A 26,794-nucleotide genomic window follows, 5' to 3' on the forward strand; every position below is an offset into this window, starting at 1 on the left:
CCTGTATCTTTACAACGTTAAGTTACTAGCCTAGCCTTTAATATTGTTACTGTCTATGATTGTTACATTATCTACTGTTTTACTGCTTAGCTGCAGCTCCTCTGGTCCAGACTGTCCTGTTCCTTGGAAAATATTTGTCAATGTTACTCTGGTTTGAGGGATACATTCAGAGTCAAAAGGTTTAATGTTACCAGTATAGACCGCGCACTAGGGGTGTAAGGGTTCCCAAAATTCACGCTTCGGTTCAATAGGACACAGAGGTGTCATGGTTCCACACGTTTTCAATAGAGCAAAAAAGTAGAAATGTCCTTGATTTCTTTTGATTCATTTTATTATTTTCACTCAAGGCTACATTTTTATTTCAATTTACACCTTTTGTCTTTTTCGTCTGTTTTAGTTTAACATATCTTTGTAGAACACTTGCACTGTTCAGCAGAGAAAGATGAATTCGGTTTGCGATGCGTATTATTGAACCTAAAGCTTCGCACCTCAACGGTTCGGTATGAATACGCGTATTGTTACACCCCTACCACGCACTCATCTCAGAAACCCAGTTGAATTCTGACTAACGTTAACGCTTCTTTTCAAGAAATGAGAGCTTTGCTTTACATGTATGGCTTTAATCATCACAGTGTGATACAATGCCCACATTATTTACTGCAGCTGCATTATTAACTGGCAGTTGATCTTATGATCACGTTTGCCCTAACTTGGGATGAAGACCCTGAGATACCTGGACTCCTCCACTTGGGGCAGTTGCTCACGCCTCAGCTGAAAGGACAAGAAACCTTTTTCGGGGAGAAAACTGTGAACTGACTTGGAAGTTGCTGACCTGCAGCCCGTTTGCGTCACACACATTGGAGATCAGACTGATGACATCCAGAGACAGCAGCGAGGCCGTCCCTAATGTCACCCTCTCTACACCTCAGCTCCACAAACAGGAGGGGGGACACAAGGTGCGTCCTCATCACAGTCAGATCCCCACCTTGAACAAACCGGTCCCGTGTTAAAATAAAGAGAAATGACGTGCGTTTCTTTAAATCGTTGCATATACTTTTATGAATAAACATGTGAACAGTTACATCTCGCTTTTCAATTTAGTAGAAAAACACAATGAAAAAATGTACATATAGTAAGGAAGTATATATAGCAGGGGGTCATAAAACAAACACACCTGACAGTGCATTTACAGCTCCCAAGTCTTGTCCAGTCTCTCAACGTTACATCGCAGAGCAATGAAAATGTAACGCTGACGAGACATAAACCTGAAGGTTTATCCAATACGATCCACCGGTTGAATAATTTAATCTGTGTGCACGTTAAATTGCTCTGAGTAACAAGCACCCGTGACCTGTCGGCTGCAGTAAAGCGGGTTAATGACCCGACCACAAACACACACACATCCTCATATACAGTATATATACACATACACAAATACACACACTTAACCTTTCATCCACTGGTGCACTGAAGCTGTAAATAGCAGGGTCTGTGTACAGTTTACCCAAACCCACTGCTGGGCTTCACTAGGCCTTAGGCCAGGCCTTGGAGCTTAGGACTTGGTTCTTGTGTCCACTTATCTTTTCAAGGCACCAGAAGAGGCAGACAGGGTTCACGGGGGGACACTCCCTAACATTGTGCAGTTATAATTACCTCAGCAGATGCAGTGGGTGGGAAACTTAGCGTTGCTGACAAAACCGTAAACATTCTGTAACAGGAATCTTCTTTCCTTTTACGCTTCGGTGTGAATACAGGAACTTGTGACAGCCAGGACACGCTCTCAACCACAAGGCAACAGTGGCTAGTGGATGGAGTCACTGGCCACTTCATCATCATCAATGCTGTCATGTCAAAGACAAAGTGGCTAGCAGGATTGGTCAACTTACCAGACGGTCACAGATGCACACAAAATCTGTATTTAGCGAATGCCTGCTATAAATTACCCATTGTGGGCAATGTGTCGGATGTTGCATACAAAACAAAGGTGGAATGTAAAGTGTCAAGTCTTAATTGTAGGAATGCAAACAGGCTGGCTCTCTTCCTGTGAGGCTGCAGGAGCTCTAGAGGACCTGCCCCAGGCTGGGGTGCAGCAGGATGGCGTTAGAGTGCAGCTTGGGCCTGAGGACACCGTTGCTTAAGTAGAAGTGGTTGGTGAGCGCCTCGGAGATCTGTATCGTGCTGCTGTCGCCGTCGTCTTCGTCTCCCTCCGGCAGCGACGACGACGACAACTCCTCCGACGCTGGCCGACCATCTCTGAGGTGGCTCATCTCCACCTCTCTGAGGTGGCTCATCTCCACCTCTCTGAGGTGGCTCATCTCCACCTCTCTGAGGTGGCCCAGCTCCTCTCTGGGCCCCAGGCAGTCTTCCTGCTGGGGCTTCAGAGGCACCAGCGAGGAGGGCAGACCAGAGTCCTGTGGACATACAGCAAGAAGTTAGATTAATGCGGTGACCTACACAATCAAAGAGAAACCCTCCACACATGTCTGATACATTTCATTATCAGTGTGAACATACATGCCATGGCATTCTATTACAGTGTAATAATAGTGTAATAATTACACTATCAAATCAGCAAAATCTCACAATTTTCGTTCTTTGTGAAAGGCCGGTAACAGAAAAAAACTATTCTGTTGTGATTGCATCATCTTTTGGGTATTTCTTGAATGGATGTGAAGACTAGGCAGAGCGGCCAAAATACTGGACCCGGATTTGCCAACACCACCAGTTATTCTAATTCAAATTAGGTTCAAATGTTTGTCTGTTCAAAACCCGTCTACACATGTCTACATTTAACATCTGATCATAATATGTATTTAAATACAGGAGAATTGTATTTCATATAATAGAAGAACCAGACAGAGACATTTCTTTAACACAAAACTTAAAAAAGTGGCTAACAGAATGAAGAGACCATCTGATCGTGAGTCTCCAATTCTGCATATGACAAAGTGACAGGTGCAGTTTTGTGGCATATTAAAGAGAGGTGTGGCGCTCCATCTATAACTCTTAGTTTTACAGCTCATCCTTTGTTCTGTCCCCACGACACTGACAGATCAAATAGTAAATGAGTGAGTAAGGTGCGTGACGCATGACCGACGACACAGAAACGCATTTCACACTAATCTCTGCAAAGCTGCCAAATACCAGCGACATGTTGCTGCTCTTCAGGTAGGACTCCACCCTCCTGCGCCGCTCCTCCCTCTCTCGGTCCATCTCTGCTCCCCTCAGGCTCTCTCTGCCCTCATGCCAGACCACGGGACGTCCCAGCTCGTCCACCTCCACCCCTCCGGGAGGCCCCCACTTCCCACACAGAGTGGACTGGCTGCCTTTGTAGATAGGGCGCTCCTGCAGTCGGGGAGGGCGTTCCCACAAAGTCACAACACTGATAGCAATCATTTGGTTTTCCGCAGGACAATAACAATGCAAATGTAGTGACTGTCATTTTCTCTCTTTTTGATCGGTTGCTTTGTAATCATGGCATTCATTGTGTCATTGGCATTACAGTGATACAGTGATAATGAAAAGCTAGGGTTTGACCAATAGCTCCAAGTCCAAGTTCCAGAACATTGCCAGTAAAATGCAACAACATAAATCAATGTCCATAAACTTGTCCATAAGATAATTTAATTATAATAACTTTGAAGCTTTGAGCACGGGATCTGCGCCCCTTCCATAGGAAAATAGTGGCATTTTGCACCGACGGACGTGCGGCACACACACGCGCACGCACACACACACACACACACACACACACACACACACACACACACACACACACACACACACACACAGACACAGACACACACAATTCCATTTTCATGCCAAAACATGGCATAAAATGACAAGTATTTAAAAGGAATTGCTTCAGAATGAGGCAGGTTTCTTTCAGGTTATTAGGTTATCAAGTTGTTATTATTATTGTTATTATTATTATTATTGTTATTATTATTATTATTATTATTGTTGTTATTATTATTTGTATTATTATCATTATTGTAATAATAATATATTACTTAGCTGTGGTCTGGGATGAACCTCCACTATATCAAAAGTGGACAACAATATAAAATGTTTGATGCAATTCCTATATCTGCCCTATATTTTAGCATAATTCTGATAGTTCAACAATACATAGCTTTAAAGAAACCTGTCAAGCTGAAATCTCCATTCATACAGACAGTGAAGAGCTGTAATGGAACTCACCAGAGATATTTGGCTGTTTTTTATTCGGCTGTCGACTCTGAGTAAAGTATAGTCATCAGCCTGGAGAGAATTGAGAAAGTAAAAAAAAATAGTTAGCTTGAGAGAGAAAAAAAGGACTGGTTTCTCCAAAATGAGATGAATGCAGTATTCACATGCACATATTAAGTTGTTTGTGTTTGTGGTGTGTGTGTTTGAAGCTGCAGTAGCCTGTAATCAATTCCTCCACAATAGCCCCGCTCCTTGCCAGCGACTCCACCCCGGCTGGGCCAGGGGAGGGCGTGCGTGCGGGCCAGGCAGGTCTCTCTCTCTCCCCCCCCCCCCTCCCCCAGCATATTGTTGTGAGCAGGAAAGATGGCAGAGGCAGCAGCTGTGTGTGTACCTGTAGTCTGGGGTCTGTACTGACAGAGTTCAGCCTTCTGGAAGACGTTTGTCTGGAGAGGGTGTTCATTTCCTCCCTGGGGAAAAAAACAGCACATTTTGAAAATTGAACATTGAAAATTGTCTGGCATTGAAATTTGGCAGGAACTGAAAACAGTTGAAACCGTAGTTTAAGAAGAAGAAAGATTCATAATCAAGTCTCTCTTGCGGTTAGTGCTATTTAACCATGGTTCCCACACATTTCCATTGAAACATTTTCAAAACTTTTCCATGATTTTTCAATGACCCATAATAGAATTTCCATGTAATGTGAGGCGGTGACTCTGAATCAATACCAGAAATTACAACTACACACCTCTTATTATTGGATTTTAGTGCTTTAGAGTCACTGAGTCACATTACATGGAAGCTACTGAATTAAAACATTGATTTTCAATTAAAAAAAATCAATATAAAATACAAGCACTAAAATTCAATATAAAAAGATGTGTCCCGTTTGTCCAATGTAGTAATAATCACACACACATAACATAACAAAACACACAACAGAATTCCATGATTTTTCGAAAACTTTCAAGGATTTTACTACCACGCCTTTTGCAGGCCTGGAAAACAAGTCTGGTTATCAACTGAAAGCTAATTTTTTTCCACTTCTTGGCATCTTGGAGAAGATAGCAGTGGACTCACGTTCTCTCGCTCAGCTCCATCTCCAGCTTCTTGTTGCGTTGTCGATGGTAGCGGTTGACCAGCAGGATGATGATGACCATGATCATGACCAGAGCCCCCACCGCAGAGCCAATGATGATCAGCAACAGGTTGTCAGGGGACTGAGTGAGACGAGACGAGTCTGGAAGAACAAGCAGAGCAGAGTGTTGATGGACCTCTCTCTCTCTCTCACACACACACACACACACACACACACACACACACACACACACACACACACACACACACACACACACACACACACACACACACACACACACACACACACACACACACACACACACACACACACACACACGCAGCAATTCTGATCCTGATTGAGATAGTATCCATGTCACCACAAGGGGGCAGCAAATTAACACAATTAGTCCAAATCTTTTCTTTTCTTCTTTTTTAGGTAAAAAACTCAACTCATTTCTTGACTCCATGTATCCGTCCTCTCCTTGCCTCCTTCTAAAATAACAAAACATAGCAGGACAGTATCCTGTTTTAATCCTGTGAGAACCACTAACAAATCAACCTTGAACCGGAACTGAGATCTGCTTTACTACATTATTATCATCATCACTAAATCCCTGCTGAAGATTTTCCTCCTTGCACTTACCTGCTACGGTCAAGATATATTCTGTCCTCCCAGTTCCCACATTGTTCTTGACCGCACACTCATAGACCCCACTGTCATTCCCGCGGAGGGCCCGCCCAAAAAACAGCTTTCCTCCAATCACAGACGCCCCGTCTGGCAGAGCTCCTCCTCTCCTGTGGACGGTCAGAGGAAGATGGCACCATTCATCAGAAATATGTGTCACACAGGTAAAGCATAGTGAAACTGTTGACTCACTGCATCAAACAATAGCTGTGACTCATGTAGTTTGAATGGTTCTAGGTGACTGACAAATCACTCAAAAACGTGAATGTGCGTTCAAACTTCAACTTCAAACTTTATTATGAAAACGGGCATCTGGGTAGTGTAGTAGACTAGAGGAAAAAAGTACTCGCCTACCACCGCAGAGCCCCCGGTTCAATTCCGGGCAGTGGTGCTTCTGGCTTGGTCAGACTTTCCTACAGACACAATTGGCCGTATTTGCGGGCGCCTGTTTGTGGGGGAGGGGAATTGGGGGAATAAAATGCTACGTCCTGCCGGTGAAACTCCTCACTGTCAGGTGAAAAGAAGCGGCTGGCAACTGCACACGTATCGGAGGAAGCCTGTGCTAGTCTACAACTCTCCCCAGATCGGCAGAGGTGGTGGAGCATCGACTGGGACAGCAGGGAGAATTGGGCAAGTAGACAATTGGGGAGAGAATGGGAGAAAATTCTGAAAAACTTTTATTCAGAAAATTTGGTTTGCAGTTTCAAGTTGAAACCATTCTGATGGAGAAACTGAGCAGGAAACAAGCTAAAAGGTTCAAAGACATCTCAGGCAAATGGTTTGCATTGCACTGATGTGATTTGAATAACTCAATGCTACGCGGATCAGGTTTACCACAAAGCGTAAGCAGCAATTTGAACGCACCTGAATCAAAACCTGCCTGTTCACATCAGCTGGCCACTGAAGTAGAAAATGAAAACAGCCAAATAGGAGGTTTGGGGGGATTGAAGCAGGTCCAGCGACTGCAGCCCACATTGTGTTGCTGTGAGCAGCTGAAGGCATCACAGGCCTCATAATGGAGAGGCGGTTTCTGATCCAGTCCACCGAGAGGGGTCATGTTGCCCTGGTTTCACTGTGCTGCGGCAGCCATTTAACCGCTGCTTACCCCCCGAACTGGAGGCCTCTCGGGTTTCCACTCTCAACCCCACCTAGCTCCTCCAACAAACCCTTTAGAATAGAGTCAGAGGTACAGATTGCACCTGATACTGGGCCAGATGGTTGAAGATAAGGTGAACAATCCGCCAACAAAAGCCAAGCGTCACTGATTGAATATTTACAGGTCAAATATCACAATCTCAAAAGCTGGATTGAAACATCTAACATTTCTCGAAATTTTAGAGCTGCCACTTTCGCCCGAGCTGCAACGCGGAAACGTTTCAACCCCAGAATAAAAGCTCAATATCTCAAAATTGCCTCATCGCTCAAATATGTTTCACTCAGCACCGGCGTGTGTTCAGTCATCAGTGTAATGGCTGCTACGGTATCTCTAATTAAAGAGCAGACCCTGTGTTTTAGCAGACATTACGGTTGATATTTAAAGCCAGACGTCACAGTGATATTTAAAGGCAGGCTCTGTGATTAAGTGCTTAGCATGTGTCTCCTGCTCTTCCTTGCGCCCCCCTCGTGTGAAAATATCGCCCTCCCTCCTTCGCTACCTCCAAATTGCGCAACACGACACCGCGTCTTTTATTCCACGCTGAACTGAGCCGACAGAGAAAGGTGCCCTCCTTTGGGTCGAAGCACACTTCTTTGTTGTGTGCGTGTGTGTAGCTGGTATGTGTGCATGTGTGTGTGTGTGTGTGTGTTGCCAGTGTGTGTACATGTGTGTGTAGCTGGTGTGTGTGTGTGTGTGTGTGTGTGTGCGTGCGTGCGTGCGTGCGTGTGTGTGTAGCAGGTGTGGGTGCAGGTGTGTAGTGTTGGGCAAGTTACTTTCAAAATGTAATATACTAGATATTACTAGTTACTTTCATTTGAAAGTAATATGTTACTTTACAATATGACTGTCTGCATAGAGTAACTTGTTACTTATTACTTTTGCATTACTTTCACCAAAATAACAGCAGTAGCAGAATGACATCGCCGCCCCGGAACCATCATGAAAAATAATTTCAACCCTCTTGAAGTCAGTGTAAACCGCCCAAAATTCTAAATGTTATCCTTTTCCTTTGTTATTGTCATCTATATTGGGTATTTGCATTAAAAAAACACAATTTGATTAGGAAATGGTTCTATCTTTGTGCTTTGATAAAAAAAGAAAGTAACTCAATGCGTAACTGCGTAATGTGTTACTTGACAAAGTAACTGGTATAATATTACTGAAATCCTATTGGTAATAAGTTATATTACTGAGTTACTGCTAAAAGTAATATTTTACATGTTACTTTTGAGTTATCTCCAACACTACTGGTGTGTGTGTGTGTGTGTGTGTGTGTGTGTGTGTGTGTGTGTGCGTGCGTGCGTGCGTGCGTGCGTGCGTGCGTGCGTGCGTGCGTGCGTGCGTGTAGCCCGTGTGTGTGCATGTTAGTGCCGGCTTTACGTTATTGTTTTGAGAAGCATTCCACTGCCGTGTAAAGAGCAATTTAAGAGAGCAGATAGCATTACAGTGGGGTGAATTAAAGGTGTGACTGTTGTGAGAGACTCGCTGGCAGCCAGACAGGCAGACAGGGAGGGAGGGAGGGAGGGGGGGGGGGGTGACAGTACCGCGTCCACGTGATGTTCTGAGGTTTGGGGTATCCCCCGCTGTCGCAGCTGAGCTCAGCATTCTGCAGGCCCACAAACCAGTCGCCTTTGCCGGGGGAGATGGTGGCATCTGGGGGATCTGATACACAAACACATCTGCGTCAGCACAAAATGTACACACACACACTGTTAAGTGACAAATATACACACACACTAGTGACAAATATATACAGACACTGTACAGTGACAAATATACACACACACTGTACAGTGACAGATATACACACACACACTGTACAGTGACAAATATATACACACTGTACAGTGACAAATATATACACACACTGTACATTGACAAATATATACACACTGTACAGTGACAAATATATACACACACTGTAGAGTGACAAATATATACACACACTGTACAGTGACAAATATATACACACACTGTAGAGTGACAAATATATACACACACTGTACAGTGACAAATATATACACACACTGTAGAGTGACAAATATATACACACACTGTACAGTGACAAATATATACACACTGTACATTGACAAATATATACACACTGTACAGTGACAAATATATACACACACTGTCAGGGGCGGACTGGGATCATAATTCAGGCCGGGCATTAGATACCAAGCAGGCCAGGCCGATATGGGCAGACACGTGCAGGGGTGGACTGGGATCATAATTCAGGCCGGGCATTAGATACCAAGCAGGCCAGGCCGATACGGGCCGACGTGCGTGCCGGCGTCCGAAGGGCGGCGGCGAAAAACTTGGGCTGTTTGAAGCTCAATTTTGGCCGTTTGAAGCCCAAATTGGGTCATTTAAAGCCAGATTTGGGCCGTTTGAAGCCCGATTTGGGCCGTTTGAAGCCCAATTTGGGCCAAGTCCAATTTTACAATGAGATGCACCCACTTTAACCCTGAATAAAGTAATAAAACCACTAGTAAACCAGTAGGCGGCGCCTGGCCTGCTGTTCAGTGAGTGGCCTGGCCTGGCCTGCAAAAAAAAAAAAAAAAAAAAAGTTTTTGCAGGCCAGGCCAGGCCAGGCCACCGGGCATTTGCCCGACGTGCCCAATTATGCAGTCCGCCCCTGCACACTGTACAGTGACAAATATATATACACACACACACTGTACAGTGACAAATATATACACACACACTGTACAGTGACAAAATATATACAGTTGTTTGTTTTAGTAGTCGAGTTGGACTCGAGTCCAAGTCCTGGACTTGGACTCGACTGGGACTTGAGGACGTGAGCAGTCAGTGGTTCTCAACCTTTTTACACCACGTACCACCTCAGAATTTACCACCATATGAAAGCAGAGATGGGAAGTAACTATGTACAAATTTGTTACTGTACTTAAGTAGGATTTTCAGGTATCTGTACTTTACTGAGTATTTATTTTTCTGACAACTTTGTACTTTTACTCCCTACATTTTAACAGATATATCTGTACTTCCTACTCCTTACATTTTCAAAACAGTACTACGATGTAACATTGTTTGTCTGTCTCTCTCTTGTCGCACATCCAAAACAAGACACAGAGTCTAAATAAGGTGTGGCCGATGATGGCACAAATAAATCACTTATGATGTCACGGATGATATCATCAGTGATGTCACTCGAGCAATTGCGATGCCATCAGTGATGTAACTCGAGCATAGTGATGTCATCAGTGAGTGATGTCCTCAGTGATGTCACTCGAGCAATGTCATCAGTGAGTGATGTCATCAGTCATAATGTTATCTTACAATGTCATGATGTAGTAATGTTAGGTCATAATGTCATGTCATAATGTTATGATGTCATGTCATGATGTCATGTTATGATGTCATAATGTCCAACCCACATTCTGAGACACAGCATACAAGTCTGTCACAGAGCTGACAGTACAGATCTGAAGGAATGGCTGTTCGAGCAGCTCATGGCGACAGGCGGCTCCATGAGACCGCCTGGGCAGGAGACCTGGACAAACTAAGGAGCCTGCTGCAAGAAGACCGCTTCAGAAGACGGATCAATGAGTGGATGTCAATGTTCATATGGTCGAGGATCACCCCTCTGGGGCTCGCAGCCTGGCGGGGTCATGCTGCCTGTGTGGACTACCTGATCACTCAGGGCGCCCAGGTAGAGCTAGCTGATGAGCGTGGCTTCACGCCTCTCATCTATGCCGTGTACTGCAGCCACCTGGACTGTGTCCGGATCCTCCTAGAAGCCGGGGCAGACCCCAACAGAAGCATACTAGACAGCGATCACACCCTCAAGAACTCTACTCTCTACATCAGTCTCTACGTCAACCACCTGAGCTGTTTCGGCCTGTTGCTCCAGGCCGCCGGCGTTCTGACCCATGACGTGGCTTCTCGCCTACTGGAGATGTTGCTGGGGCGCGAGTGTGACGCGGCTTTCGTCCAGCTGCTTCTGGACCACGGCGCAGACCCGGCCCTGGTGACCGTTGAGCAGGCAGAGCTGGAGGAGGATGTGGATCCCGAGGCGCTCAGGGTCTTTCTGGATTCCGAGGCGCTCAGGGTCTTTCTGGAGGCCAAGAGATGTCCTCGCAGTCTGGCCCACGTGTGTCGGATCCGGATCCGTGAAGCGCTGGGCACACATCGCCTGAACCAAGTCCACTCCCTACCACTAACAAAAGGGATGAAGGATTTCCTGCTCCACCAAAACTGACTTGAAGGACTGTCAGTTTATTTATTTTCATAATTCTGGCTCTGTACACCACCACAATGGACTTGAAATGAAACAATCAAGATGTGCTTTATGTGCAGACTTTCAGCTTTAATTTGAGGGTTTTTACATCCAAATCAGGTGAACAGTGTTACAGGACTTACAACAGTTTCTACATGTGCCCCCCCTTTTTAAGGGAACAAAAGTAATTGGACAAACTAACATAATCATGCAATCGTCCAATGGATATGAGCAGATAATATTGTCCGAAACAATTCAGAATTTATTCTGCTGCTGTTGTCAGCAGTTGCATCATCAATAAATACAAGGGAACCAGTTCCATTGACGGGCATGTATGGCTGTGAATGGAAATGGAACTGACAGTCCTACATAAAAATAGAAAAAACACGATTTCAGACGGAAGCCCGTCTTTATTGTCACACGAACACTACAACACATGCATGCGGCCACAACACACACTCATGCTGACGGTGGCCGGTGAAATATGTCCTCTGCATTTGACCCATCCAGGCTTGTCCTTTCCTCCAGGGGGCAGGCCAGGAGCAGTGGTCGCTTTTTCTTTCCAGCGCCCGGGGACCATCATTGGACCAACTTCAGATGTTGTCGTCACTGGTCGGATGACGATCTTCTGCATGTTTTTAGTGGGGGGTTATGTACGGAGGAACGGGGAGAACATGCAAACTCCACACAGAAAGGCCCTTTCGACGAGATAGCCCACCTGGGCAGTAGGCACTGAAGATATGGGGGGGGTCACAACTCCAGCGCCCACAGTGTCCCAGGTGAGAATCGAACTCAGGACCTTCTAGCTGTGAGGCGACAGCGCTACCGACTGCGCCACCGTACCCCGTCATACATACATGTCCACGCATGGGCATGTATGGCTGTTCATAGACCTGATTCCCTTGCATTTATTGATGATGCGACTACTGACAGCAGCAGCAGGATGAATTCTGACGTGTTTCTGGCAATATTATTTGCTCATATTCAACCAAATGCTTCAGAACTCATTGGACGATTGGATGATTATGTTAGTTTGTCCAATTACTTAAAATGTAATTTTGGTCCCTTAACATGTAATGTAATTCCTACACTGTTCACCTGATTTAGATTAATTTCAAATCCATTGTGGTGGTGTACAGAGCCAAACTGATGAAGAAGATTGTGTCCAATGTCCAAATATATATGGACCTACTGTAGTTCTGGAGTGTGTCCCTGTGTGCTCGGTTCATCACCCGAGAATTGAGTGCGCACAGCGCACGGAAATTCTGTTTATCTTAATATATGACGTGAGGTTCAGTTAGCTTTGCCCAGAAACAGCCGGTAGAAATACTTTTTTACTTTTATACTTGATTACATTTCAGAGCCTGTAATTTTTGAGTTGAACTACTTCTACCAGAGTATTTCTTTAGACAAGTACTTTTGCCATCTCTGTATGAAAGTATGAGAGGGAGGGAGCCCAGATTGAGAACCACTGGACAAGAGCATTCCTGTATTCGGCCTTACGCGTTGGAGACGACGGCTCGTCTGGGTAGTGTAGATGTAAAAGCACTCGCCTACCACCACGGAGATCCGGGTTCAATTCCCAGCAGCGGGTACTTCCGGCTTGGTCAGACGTTCTGACAGACACAATTGGCCGTGTTTGCGGGTGGGAAGCCGGTGGGGTATGTGTCCTGGTCGCTGCACTAGTGCCTCCTCTGGTCGGTTGGGGTGCCTCTTCGGGGAGGAGGGGAACTGGGGGAATGGCGTGATCCTCCCACGTCCTGCTGCTGAAACTGCTCGCTGTCAGGTGAATAGAAGTGGCTGGCAACTGCACATGTATCAGAGGAGCATGTGCTAGTCTACGACTCTCTCCAGATCGGCAGAGAGCATGGAGCAATGCAGGGGGGAATTGGCCAAGTACAATTGGGGAGAAAATGGGAGGGGGAAAAAGAAAAAACTAAAAAAAGAAAAAACTAAAAATTTTGATTAAAAAAAGGAAATTGGAGATGAGTACTTGGACTTGTTAAATGATAAAGACTTTTGTTGTTGTTTTGTAATAGGCCCTAATAACTTGGCATAAGAAATATTAAATACCGTCCGTGACATTATTCAATTTCCTGCAAGGGCAGGCACGTGTGTTCCACCTACATGTGGACGTACGCTCATGGTCAGTAACTCAGGACTCGGACTCAGGTAATGGAGACTCGACCTCGACTCGGACTCTTCTTTGATGACTCTGACTTGGACTCTAGATTGGAACACTGGGGACTCGAGACTTGACTCTGACTCCAGATATGGGTACTTGTCTACAACACTGGATGCACACTAATGAGCCCCCTTTTTAGCCTTTATTTATCCAAGGAAGGAGTTTCCTAAGCGTTCAGTAGGCTTACGCTTGGTTCACACCACAAGCATCTCAGAAGCAGCGCTTCATGGAAGCCTCCAGCAGGAGCCTTGCCATTCACACCAGAATCACTCTGTTTTGCTCGCCGCTGCCCTGCCCCAGCTCACGACTAATGCATCGACTTCATGCCTGGCTGCTCACGTGCAGCACGCTTGAAAAATATACCAGAAGCTGAAACTATCGCTGCAGCGCGCGTGCAGCGTGGCTTCAGCGTGGTGATGCGGCTGGTGTGATCGGTCTCGCCTGTTAACAGGGACAAATGAAACTGCCTCCGCGCTGCGCTGCTTCAGCGTTGCTTCAGCGTAGGATTGGCGTATGGTGGGTTCGCCCCCTTACTGCTCTGCTTCACATTCCGACAGCTACATTATTCCCACTGAACTCCCAGCACACTGACCAATGAGCACATCCACTAGAGGAATTTGGGAGTCAGGTGCGTTGATCCAGAGGATACTGAGGGAGGGGAGATCATTACTCATTCACTTTCCCACACACATGCAACCAATATTGTCTCATCTTGAGGACCACGTCAGCCCTTGATTTCTGTAGATTGGCATTTTAGTTGTATAAACATTCATGTAGGAGGAAGGCAGACCTGCTCTGGACACAGAAATAATCCTATTGCTCCAGTTAACCCTCAATGCACGGAGTCAAAGAGCCACAGTTCCTCTAAGTAACGTTAGACTGAAGCCCAGAGAGAAAGGTCAGAGAGGAGGTCAGAGGTTAGAGAGGAGGTCAGAGAGGAGGAAGCTAATATTGTGATGCCACACTAAAAAGAATAATACTATAATAATCATGAATGCCAAGTTATGAATGAATGAAAATAAGAAGTCGTTGCTTCCCCCCCCCCCCCTCGGTATAGACCTGGGTCTATATCTTGGCCAGACTTCCTCCTTTCTCATCACGTTTGCGGGTTAACCAACTTGCGCTCTGAAAAGCTGCGCTTTGTGCGTGGAAAGCTGCTGTGTAAACTAACTAAACCCCAAACTCTGACATTCCTTTCTTTGAGCTCTGTGCATGCTGACAGATAGACCCTTTTCACGGGGGCCATTTTGTGTCGAAAAGGCAGGGTAAACACAGGTGCAAACAAAACACTAACGAGGGTTTCATTACTGTTTTGCTTGCACCTGTGTTTACCCTGCCTTTTCGGCACAAATTGGTGGTTACAAATTATCCTAAACTGCTAGTCCAGCCCCGGCATCGTCGGCAGAACTCACATTGGACCACCAGTCTGTTGGAGAGGCGGCGCGGTTGCTCCAGGCCCGGGTGCCACACCAGGCAGTCCAGCCGCTTGCCGTTCATGCTGCGCAGGGGGTGCAGGGAGTAGTAGCTGGACACGCTCCCCCCCTCCAGGCTGCGGTTCTGGGACTGGCCGGGCAGCTCGGTGTCCCAGGAGAGCCGGGGCGGCGGGCGGCCCACGGCCCGGCAGGAGGCCACCACGCCGAACGGCTGGCCCTCCACCAGGACCACGGGCTCCAGGGACGAGATGGGTAGAACTAGACGAGGAGGGGAGAGGTGAGTCTGTTAGTGCTTTGAGGTATTTTAGTGATTTTATAGTTCTGTTGGCTTGCCTGTATCTATGCCAATGTGTTAGAATCTATCTCACACTCAATCTTCAGCATCAACATCACGTTCATTTGCAAGTGCAATAAATATTGTTTTGGTGTCAGTTTCACAGTCCTGAGCTGGACAGGGGCCCTGCTCAGGATGGAGGGGAAAACGAGAAGCTCCAGATAGCAACATACTGTGGGGGGGAAACTGCTGCCCTCTGCAAAAAGCTCAAGTTAAAGCATAAGTTCATGTTTCAACATGACAGTGATCCACAGCACATGGCCAAATCAACACAAGCCTGGCTGCAGAAAGGGAAAGATCAGCATCATGTAGAAAACACATAGACTCGCCTAAAGAGGAGTGTGTGTGTGCATAGGAGGCCATGGACTCACCTAAAGAGTGTGTGCATAGGGGGCCATAGACTCACCTAAAGAGGAGTGTGTGCATAGGAGGCCATGGACTCACCTAAAGAGTGTGTGCATAGGGGGCCATAGACTCACCTAAAGAGGAGTGTGTGCATAGGAGGCCATGGACTCACCTAAAGAGTGTGTGCATAGGGGGCCATAGACTCACCTAAAGAGGAGTGTGTGCATAGGAGGCCATGGACTCACCTAAAGAGTGTGTGCATAGGGGGCCATAGACTCACCTAAAGAGGAGTGTGTGCATAGGAGGCCATGGACTCACCTAAAGAGGAGTCTGTGCATAGGAGGCCATGGACTCACCTAAAGAGTGTGTGCATAGGGGGCCATAGACTCACCTAAAGAGGAGTGTGTGCATAGGAGGCCATGGACTCACCTAAAGAGGAGTGTGTGCATAGGGGGCCATGGACTCACCTAAAGAGGAGTGTGTGCATAGGAGGTCATGGACTCACCTAAAGAGGAGTGTGTGCATAGGAGGCCATGGACTCACCTAAAGAGGAGTGTGTGTGTGCATAGGAGGCCATGGACTCACCTAAAGAGGAGTGTGTGCATAGGAGACCATGGACTCACCTAAAGAGGAGTCTGTGCATAGGGGGCCATGGACTCACTTAAAGAGGAGTGTGTGCATAGGGGGCCATGGACTCACCTAAAGAGGAGTGTGTGCATAAGAGGTCATGGACTCACCTAAAGAGGAGTGTGTGCATAGGGGGCCATGGACTCACCTAAAGAGGAGTGTGTGCATAAGAGGTCATGGACTCACCTAAAGAGGAGTGTGTGCATAGGAGGTCATGGACTCACCTAAAGAGGAGTGTGTGCATAGGAGGCCATGGACTCACCTAAAGAGGAGTGCGTGCATAGGAGACCATGGACTCACCTAAAGAGGAGTGTGCATAGGAGACCATGGACTCACCTAAAGAGGAGTCTGTGCATAGGAGGCCATGGACTCACCTAAAGAGGAGTGTGTGCATAGGAGACCATGGGCTCACCTAAAGAGGAGTCTGTGCATAGGGGGCCATGGACTCACCTAAAGAGGAGTGTGTGCATAGGAGGCCATGGACTCACCTAAAGAGGAGTGTGTGCATAGGAGACCATGGACTCACCTAAAGAGGAGTGTGTGCATAGGAGACCATGGACTCACCTAAAGAGGAGTCTGTGCATAGGAGGCCATGGACTCACCTAAAGAGGAGTCTGTGCATAGGAGGCCATGGACTCACCTAAAGAGGAGTGTGTGCATAGGAGGCCATGGACTCACCTAAAGAGGAGTCTGTGCATAGGAGGCCATGGACTCACCTAAAGAGGAGTGTGTGCATAGGAGGTCATGGACTCACCTAAAGAGGAGTGTGTGCATAGGAGGTCATGGACTCACCTAAAGAGGAGTGTGTGCATAGGAGGCCATGGACTCACCTAAAGAGGAGTGTGTGCATAGGGGGCCATGGACTCACCTAAAGAGGAGTGTGTGCATAGGAGGTCATGGACTCACCTAAAGAGGAGTGTGTGCATAGGGGGCCATGGACTCACCTAAAGAGGAGTGTGTGTGTGCATAGGAGGCCATGGACTCACCTAAAGAGGAGTGTGTGCATAGGAGACCATGGACTCACCTAAAGAGGAGTCTGTGCATAGGAGGCCATGGACTCACCTAAAGAGGAGTGTGTGCATAGTAGGCCATGGACTCACCTAAAGAGGAGTGTGTGCATAGGAGGTCATGGACTCACCTAAAGAGGAGTGTGTGCATAGGAGGCCATGGACTCACCTAAAGAGGAGTGTGTGCATAGGAGGTCATGGACTCACCTAAAGAGGAGTGTGTGCATAGAAGGCCATGGACTCACCTAAAGAGGAGTGTGTGCATAGGAGGCCATGTACTCACCTAAAGAGGAGTGTGTGCATAGGAGGCCATGGACTCACCTAAAGAGGAGTGTGTGCATAGGAGGCCATGGACTCACCTAAAGAGGGGTCAGTGCATAGGAGACCATGGACTCACCTAAAGAGGAGTATGTGCATAGGAGGCCATGGACTCACCTAAAGAGGAGTGTGTGCATAGGAGGCCATGGACTCACCTAAAGAGGGGTCAGTGCATAGGAGACCATGGACTCACCTAAAGAGGAGTGTGTGCATAGGAGGCCATGGACTCACCTAAAGAGGAGTGTGTGCATAGGAGGCCATGGACTCACCTAAAGAGGGGTCAGTGCATAGGAGACCATGGACTCACCTAAAGAGGAGTGTGTGCATAGGAGGCCATGGACTCACCTAAAGAGGAGTGTGTGCATAGGAGGCCATGGACTCACCTAAAGAGGAGTGTGTGCATAGGAGGCCATGTACTCACCTAAAGAGGAGTGTGTGCATTATATGAGGCCTAGTGTCCTCTAGAGAGAGAGTGGCGTCAGCGGAGGACCAAAATGCGAGACTCATTAGCCAATGAACAGCCAGGAATGGGTCTCGCGCTACTTTTGAATGCTAAAATAAAGCTGATAATGAACAATTTGATTCAAGAAAAAAAAAACTTTCAAAGGACAACACAAACTGTCCATTTTGCTGCAACTCGACAGTGCTGCTTAATCCAGGACCTTACTTCCTGGAACTCTTGAGAGTAAAAAACTGGTCCATTGGAGTGAATAGAGATGTCGCAACTCTTCTTGCACTTGACGCAAAGACGACGACGATGCAAAGACGACGACTGTCAAAATGTTAAAATGGGTAGAGACTAAGACTTAGGCTACTGCTGTTATCAAAGCAAAAGGTGACACAAAATCAGTGGTTATTTCAAGAAAAATCTCAGCTTTTCGCCAACGCCTCAAATATGCTGCAAGTGAAAGTGTTCTCAAACTGGATTAGCCACGTTGACAAAAGCCTGACTCCAGCCTGCTAAACTCAACCTGGTTGGCGCTGCTCCTAGTTCTGTGACAGAGTGAGGTGATTATGGTTTAAATGTCATTACAGCAGCTCTGATGGGATTAGACAGCTGTGGGAGAGGAGGAGGAGGAGGATGAGGCTCTTACTCCAGACGGTGAGTGCGATGTTGGTCTCAAAGTTCCCCTGGGGGAAGGTGGAGATGTGGCAGGTGTAGCTGCCCTCGTCAGACTCCTCCGTGGTGGGGATGAGCAGGGCCGAGTTCTCTGTGGGGCTGCCGCTCTCAAACCTCACCCGACCCGAGTAGCGCCCGAACTCTGACGGTGAGACACAAACTAGAGGTCAGTCGTATAGAAACTACCACACAGCCCAGTGTGCATCAGCAACATCTGAGGATCCAAAAGATACCCAAAGATAAAAGGCAACGCAGTCAAAAAATAGGCAAAAACTAAAATGAAGATATTATATCCATTGTTAGCATGAGGCAAAATGTACACTCTTACCATAGGAGCCAGGAAAATGTCAATGCTAATTAGGCCTACTGGATAGCGTGTGTCATTGTTCAGATGAATAAGGCTTGGTTAACCACACCAGTGTTGCCTACGTGTGAAGAGAGGTGCATTCTCAAAACACTAATAGCCTACATATTTTTGAAATAAAATAGAATTAGGCTACCTTGAGTTCATTATTCAAATTATTATTATTATTTATTATCATAAATTATTATGATATTATCTTCGTGTTGATTATGTCAACAAAGGAAAAGTTGGTTAAGTAAGCACTGCACGCCTAACTTCTCAGTTCAAACAGTGTTCTGCGGTGGGCCTCTGAGCAGCTCCACCGGAGCAGACAGGGCGAGGTGCCTGAGCAGAGAAGAGAGTGATGCATTCACTTTCCCCTCCAGCGTGGGGATTTGTAACTGCTGACCTTCTGACCACATCCCTGTTTAAGCCCAGAGCTTTTCAACCAGGATCATCACCTGAGTGTCACTCCAACCAAACGCTACAGCAGCTGGGTTCACTGGATAGTTTGAAGGTGTTAATCAGTTGGTGTTTGGTGGGAATCATGGCTGACTCAAAATGATGGATGTCTCATAGAACCAAACTCTTGGCGTCTTATTCAATATGCGTTTTTCTACATTATTTTGTCATCCATGACGCATTGTCATCTATCAGCTAAGGTAGGATTCTCCAAAACAACAGACTGCTGATGACAGAAGAGGCGTGAAGATCCCAGGATGTTTACTAGTTAATCGATGAAGCAACAGATACTGACTTGACCAACGAGAACAAACGGGAAGCCTCAAGATTCATTGAGAAAATGAGGCCTCAGGTCTAAGCAGCAGCCTAACAGCAGCAGTGGTTCTCAAGCTGGAGGTTAGGACCCACCAGAGAGCCGCAACATAATTTTGGGGGTTGCAAGAACAAGGAGCAAGGGCAGGGGAAAAGCATATTTCTGTCTATTTTTATTGAGTTTTCTCTATGTATTTATTTTTCCTGTGAGATACTGAATAGCTCTTAGCCTCTAGGCCTCTTCTGATGATGAATCAAATGAAACAACCTGGAAAATAAAAAAATCTTTGTGATCACGCGTTCTTGAGTTTGACACTTTCAGACCGACGATCAGGATTGGACCACGGGTTACTTGAGCCATGTTCAACCCTTTTTTTGTCAATTAACACCAAGTCAGTCAACACACGTTAATCCCTGGTCATGACAATTCAGATAAGACCTGGGTCACAACCTGGGAGAGATGCAGAACAATTAGCTGCTATTAGTGTAACAAATAGCAACTGGGGTCGTTGCCATTCACCCTGAAATTAACCCTGGTCAAACCCTGGTCAAACCCTGGTCAGGAGGGTCACCAACCCAGGTCAGGCAACCTACTCAAAATCAACCTGGGAGTAACCCTATTGGGGGACCCTTGGTGTGAAAGGTGTCAAGTTCTCCCCACAATGTCTTGAGAAGGACTTGGGGTTATGGTGGGGTTCTTCTGTGTCCTGTACCTGTGTGTCCCTCTGAGTAGTGAGCGGTGATGATCTGCTCCTTGGTGCCGTCGGGCAGCTCCTTCACCCAGGTGACCTGCACCACCTTCTGCCCCGCCTCCACCTGGTAGCGGCAGGGCAGCCTGGTCTGGCTCTCTGCCAGGGAGCGCAGGGAGGCGCCGGGCTGCGGCGGCTCCACGAACAGCGCCTGCACGCACACAGCTGGAGGGGGGCCAGATAAGGGAGGTGTGAGAGACAAACGGAAAGGAGGGAGGAAGTGAGTGTGTGTAAGATAAGATAAGATAAGATATAATCCCACACGTGGGAAATTCACTCATTACAGTACAGCGGCTCAAGATACAAGTAGTGAGAGAGTGACAAACAAAATTAAAGAATAATAAAAAATAAACACACAACAATATACACTATACACACTAAAGATACTGTGACCGCAAGCTGCACATTATAAAATGAAAATTGCACAATATAAATTGCACAGTATGAGATTGATAAATATGATATAGTATAAACCCTGAGATAGTAGCCTACTGCTAAGTAGCTAGCAGCAAGTGGCGAGTGATTAGGGACCAACAACTGTGCTACATTGTGTTGTGCTAAATGCTAATCTAACTGCCGTAGGGACATACAGTAGGACCTGTGGTAGCGCTCCTTCTTACACCGTGGGTGTATCAGTGCAGTCTGTCACTGAGGGTGTGTGTGTGTGTGTGTGTGTGTGTGTGTGTGTGTGTGTGTGTGTGTGTGTGTGTGTGTGTGTGTGTGTGTGTGTGTGTGTGTGTGTGTGTGTGTGGGTGAGTAGTGAGTCTACTCTATAGTAACCTTATGGTAGCCTACTCCCCCCCCCATGGTAGGCGACCACTATATTCCTAATCCTATAGGTTATTGTAGGGTGTCTATATGATACTCAATAGTGAGTCTGTAGTGACCTTATGGTAGGCTAATTTATGTATGTATGTGTATGTGTGTGTGTGTGTGTGTGTGTGTGTGTGTGTGTGTGTGTGTGTGTGTGTGTGTGTGTGTGTGTGTGTGTGTGTGTGTGTGTGTGTGTGAGAAAGAGCTTTTATTTATATACTGAATATTGCTGCAACAATTAGTCGATTAATCCAGTGGTTCTCAAAGTGGGGTCCGGGGACCCCCAGGGGTCCTTGAGGGAGTTCCAGGTGGTCCCCAGAAAAAAGTGGAATCATTTATTTTCATTATAATCCATCCATTAGTAACACTATGACTGTTTTGGTGATGGGTTTTATCAATTTTCTGTAATGAAACGTCTAAAAGCAAAATATCTTCTCAGATGGCTTGGACCCTAGGACAAAATCTTATCAAATGGGTCGGTGGTCTAATTTGTGTCAGTTCAGTTTAGGCATCCTTGATGTGGAAAAAGTTGGGATTAAGTTGGAACCACTGGATTAATGGATTAGTCAAATACAGACAATCGCCAACGATTTGTATAATAATTATTTAGACTAATTTAAAAAAATACAATTCTCTCATTCCAGCTTCTTAAATGTGAATATTTACTGGTTTCTTTAGTCTTCGATGACAGTTAACTGCTTATCTTTGGGTGGTGAACTGTTGGTCAGGAAAAAAGAAAACTTTTGAGGATGTCATCTTGGGCTTTGGTGAAAAAGTGATCGAGATGTTTCACCACTTTGTGACATTTTATAGAGCAAACGACTAATGGATTCGTCGAGAAAATAATCGACAGATTAATCGATAATGAAAATAATCGTTGCAGCCTGACTGGATATCGACCAATCATCTGCTGATATGATGGAGGTTCCTACCTGACCAAAGTTACAGAAAAACCAGCCAGCAATGAAATGGTGCACATTGTATTTATTCATTTAATTATTCAATGATGCTGCTTGGAAGCCGATTCTGTAATTATCCCCGCATTTGTTTTGGCGTGATTTTTTTGTTTTTGTTTTTAGATATCGAAGACAAAATATGAACAAGATGCCCAAAATATTGTCGATCGGTAGTTTCCATATTGGTATAATCAGCCTTTTTAAGACTCGGATCAGTCAAACCTGGACTGTGCTACTATCTAAGCTGTCTGAATTTCTTCCCACCAAAGCCGACAAAGACAAACGACTGTACATTTATTGAACGTGGTGCATGATTGTGATCGTAAGCGTGGGACAAGAAACAGAGCGATAAAAGCGGCCAGTTTGAGTGCAAAATGCATCACCACCGCCGCAAACAAAGCAGACCAAACATTTTGCCCTTTGAATTGTGCGGCAAACACAAGAGTTTGGTAGTTACTCATTCATGAGCTTATTAATGATTAGACCCGCTGCAGATAGCAGAGAGAGAGAGAGTCTCCCACACTCACTCACTGCAAGGACACATCTACCACCCAGTGACACCCAGAGGACAGCAAACAACCTTCCTCACACGGCACGCACAGACGCTCAGCGCCAGCCAACAAAGAACTACAGTCTGCCTGACCCCATTTAGTATGTCAGGGGAGAGAGAGAGAGACACACAGAGAGACAGAGAGAGAGAGAGAGAGAGAGAGAGAGAGAGAGACAGAGAGAGAGACAGAGAGAGAGACACACAGAGAGAGAGACAGAGAGAGAGAGAGACAGAGAGAGAGACAGAGAGAGAGACAGAGAGAGAGAGAGAGAGAGAGAAGTGGAGCAAGATGTTAAATGCTGCTTAATCATTTCCATTCAATTGTATTTAGATGCTTTGGCAACAATGTTCAGCTGTCATTCATGGCCATAAAGTGTATTGTAGGGAACAGAGAGAGCAAGAGACAGAGAGGGAGACACCATTGACTGTATTTTATACAGTCTATGGGGGATACACACACAATGAATTGAGAGAGAGAGCGAGAGAGAGAGGGGGGGGAGAGATAGGTTGACATACATTGAATACAAAGAGAAAATGAAAGCGAGAGAGACACTAAACTGAGAGACTGAACTGAGACAGAGAGAGTGAGATACATACTGAATTGAGAGAGAAAGAGAGAGAGATACATACTGAGAGAGAGAGAAGTAAATACACAGAACTGAGAAAAAAGGGAGAGAGAATGAGGCCAAATTGAGATACACTAAATTGAGAGAAAGCGAAACTTAATTGAAAGATACTGAATTGAGAGAGAAAAGAGATTGAAAGTGTTGTGTTGTGTATCTGCAGCGCGTTTGTGTATTTGGTTGTGTTGTGTGTATTTGGTCGTGTTGTGTGCATTTGGTAGTGTTGTGTGCATTTGGTTGTGTTGTGTGTATTTGGTCGTGTTGTGTGTATTTGGTCATGTTGTGTGTATTTGGTCGTGTTGTGTGATGCATTTGGTTGTGTTGTGTGTACTGTATTTGGTCATGTTGTGTGTATTTGGTCGTGTTGTGTGTATTTGGTCATGTTGTGTGTATTTGGTCGTGTTGTGTAATTTTGGTTGTGTTGTGCGCATTGACCTCCCTGGGCCACCATAGAATGAGGGGGATTCAATGAATTAACAAGAAAAAACTGAATTGAGAGACACTGAACTGAGAGAGATCAGAGTCCGACACTGAATTGACAAAGAGATAGAGAGACACAGTGGTATCTCTGGCAGCGATCTAGAGTTTGGCGCTCCTTCGGCTGCCAAAGAAGTGAACTTTGTTACACCGAAGAGACATTGCTTGTTTAGAGAAACTAATGATATTTATAGTGTTTATTAAGAGGTTGAATTGGTTTAAATTAAGTAAAGTTTAAGTATATTAAGTTAAGTTTCTGTTTTATCTTTGTTTCATCTGCCAAGGATGTGGATGGGCCCTGTCAGGGACCTGTCATGGCCCAGACGCCGATAAGATTGCTGCATCTAGACTGTAGATGCAGTCCTCAGGGAGGAGATACAGGGTCCCAAAAGCACGCACAAATCGCTTGAGGGACAGTTTCTTCCCGCAGGCCACGAGACTCCTTAACATACACAAATAGTGTAGTAGCTGTACTGTACCGTACTGTAGCTGCTACCATTATGTATGTCTAATATTTAATTGTATGTTTAATTAGGTATATGCTATTTGCACCTGTACGTCAAATACGTCGAATTTAAAATGTTTAAGTACATCCAAAGTATGCACATGACATGTGCACCTATGTGCAGTGAATATGCCACTGTCTCTGACTTGTCTTATCACTATACTGCCTTATTGCTTGTTGTGTCTCTTGTTGTTTTTGCACTCATATGCCCTGTTATATTTGTACTATGTTGTAAACGGAGTCCACAGCATAAGAATTTCACACGTGATACTTGTACTACGGAGTGACAATAAAAATCTTGAATCTTGAATCTTGAATCTAGATACTGAACACAGAGAGACAGAGACAGAGAGACAGGGAGAGAGAGAGAGAGAGAGAGAGAGAGAGAGACAGACCGAGACAGGGAGAGAGAGAGAGAGAGAGACAGAGAGACAAGAGAGAGAGACCGAATCGAGAGAAACACACACTAGATAAACACTGGTTCGCTTGAGTGTCACAAGGCTGCAATACAAGCTTTTCCTGTTCATTCACGATGATGACAGTTGGCTAATCACACCTGTGCTTGAAGGTAATGAATAATAATTCACTTATAATTACAACGAAAACACTCTGTCCAACCCCCATGCAAGTAGGTAGGCTGTGGACTGGAGAAGAAGGGGGAAGCAATGCATGGATAGGATTAACAGAATGCAAACAGGAAGGCCGGCTACAGATACAGATTGGGCAATAATAAGTCGCCTAAAGATGACTGACTCACGTCTAGTCAAAAGTAAGAATGCCACCAGGCTGCATTCTGTACGGCTGCTTCTTTGCACTACAGGGCTAAACACTGTGCTATATGACAAAGAGCAAGGTATGCACAACCACTGACAATATAGCCTACTGTGTTGTGTTCACTGAAAATAATGAGGAAAAATATACATTTTCATTAAAAAAAATTATTTGAATGAACTACAGTCATTATGCAATGGATTTAGCAGGAAACACTACACACTATGGAATATTATAGTGACCACATAGGGAACAAAACAAAATACACAAAAACAAAATACAAAAAATAAAGTAGCCTACCATAAGGTCACTACAGACTCACTATTGAGTATCATATAGACACCCTACAAGACCCTATAGGATTAGGAATATAGTGGTCGCCTACCAATGGGGGGGTGGGGAGTAGGCTACCATAAGGTTACTATAGAGTAGACTCACTACTCACTCAGACGTGCACGCGCGCACAAGCAAGTAAGCAAGCGCACGCACGCACACACACACACACACACACACACACACACACACACGGCCCTATAGAAATACATCAGATAAATACAAAAATAACATGAAGTACCATACGGTTCACTATAAGTCCCTATAGGAATATTATAGGATTATTATAGCTATATCATAGCAGATAAACACACCATAAACCAAGTATGATAATGCCACTATACATTTGCTATGCAGTATTGCAGACACTCTGCAAGCCACTTTAGGAATATGAGAGGGATATTATGGTAGGCTAATTCTTCTTCAGGGTGGCAAGACAATAGCACATTTACATTTCATATTTTAGGTGGGCTATTTTTAGCTGACTATAGGCCCTCACAATGAGCACAACAATAGGCTATAATAAGCTTCAATGTCTTGATCAACAACGTTAACAGCAGACAAGGAAATGCAAAGGTCAAAACTCCAGTGTACAGATTACGATATTAGATATCACTTGAATTGGCATGCAAGTTAATAAAATAGAAAACTCACCAAATAGCCAAAGTAGTGCCAGACATCTACCCTGCATCTTCAATCAACCAAGACGGTAGAAATCAAGCTCGTTTTCAGCTGTTGAATGAGCCTATTATTATTATTAAGCTTTCATGTTGGATCATCTGGTGGAGTTCAGACAGAAGCTGCCAGAGAGCGCTCCAAAAATAACTTTTCGACGGCAGGAGCGACAGACAGGTGGATTCCTCTAAAAATCAAATCTGATGCAAAAACATTCCTCCACTGCGGTCCTCTCAACACTTTTATGCATTAACTTCAATTCAAAGAAAATGCACATTACAAAGTCCAAAGTCTTCAGGATCTGGTTGAACAACTTGGAGGTGAATCTAAACAGGAAGACGAAAATAGCCTATAGCCTACTGAACGAAAAGGGGGGAATGCTTAAACTGGCAGAGAAAAACACATGGAAGAATAAAGTTTGAAGCCTCTGTCACGCACCGTGGGAGCTGCCTCAGCACAAACACAGGTAAACTACCTTCTACTGCTGCACCTGTCTGCTCTCAT

At 45.4% G+C, this 26,794-nt stretch overlaps 1 protein-coding gene across 3 annotated transcripts; it reads right to left on the reverse strand.

The window, feature by feature from the left end:
• Positions 1–132: 132 nt before the first annotated feature.
• Positions 133–26,727, reverse strand: nectin4b (nectin cell adhesion molecule 4b). 3 transcript variants are annotated; one of them, XR_014553446.1, is made up of 13 exons: positions 26,270–26,727; positions 20,552–20,752; positions 18,696–18,863; positions 14,950–15,228; positions 8,654–8,771; positions 5,912–6,063; positions 5,719–5,760; positions 5,269–5,428; positions 4,583–4,658; positions 4,204–4,263; positions 3,145–3,345; positions 1,883–2,411; positions 133–1,757 (listed from the first exon to the last, which is right to left on the reverse strand). XR_014553446.1 is itself a non-coding variant. In XM_083653409.1 (12 exons), exons 1-12 carry the CDS (start codon positions 26,304–26,306, stop codon positions 2,061–2,063), a joined length of 1,845 nt encoding a protein of 614 aa, XP_083509535.1. In that variant the 5' UTR covers positions 26,307–26,727; the 3' UTR covers positions 133–2,060. The 3 variants fall into 3 exon arrangements, 2 of the variants coding, with proteins under 2 accessions (XP_083509535.1, XP_083509536.1); XM_083653409.1 differs by having other exon boundaries at positions 133–2,411; XM_083653410.1 differs by lacking the exon at positions 5,719–5,760 and having other exon boundaries at positions 133–2,411.
• Positions 26,728–26,794: the final 67 nt, after the last annotated feature.

Source organism: Poromitra crassiceps (assembly GCF_964638095.1).
Source record: "Poromitra crassiceps genome assembly, chromosome: 17".
In the NCBI taxonomy this organism is placed as follows: Eukaryota; Metazoa; Chordata; class Actinopteri; order Beryciformes; family Melamphaidae; genus Poromitra; species Poromitra crassiceps.

Coding starts and splice junctions, on each gene's coding strand:
- nectin4b (XM_083653409.1), bottom strand. CDS start 26,306: ATGCAGGGTAGATGTCTGGCACTACTTTGGCTATTTG. Junction 15,229..18,695: donor CATCGCACTCACCGTCTGGA/GTAAGAGCCTCA, acceptor CTCCTCGTCTAG/TTCTACCCATCTCGTCCCTG. Junction 5,761..5,911: donor ATATATCTTGACCGTAGCAG/GTAAGTGCAAGG, acceptor TTGTTATTTTAG/AAGGAGGCAAGGAGAGGACG.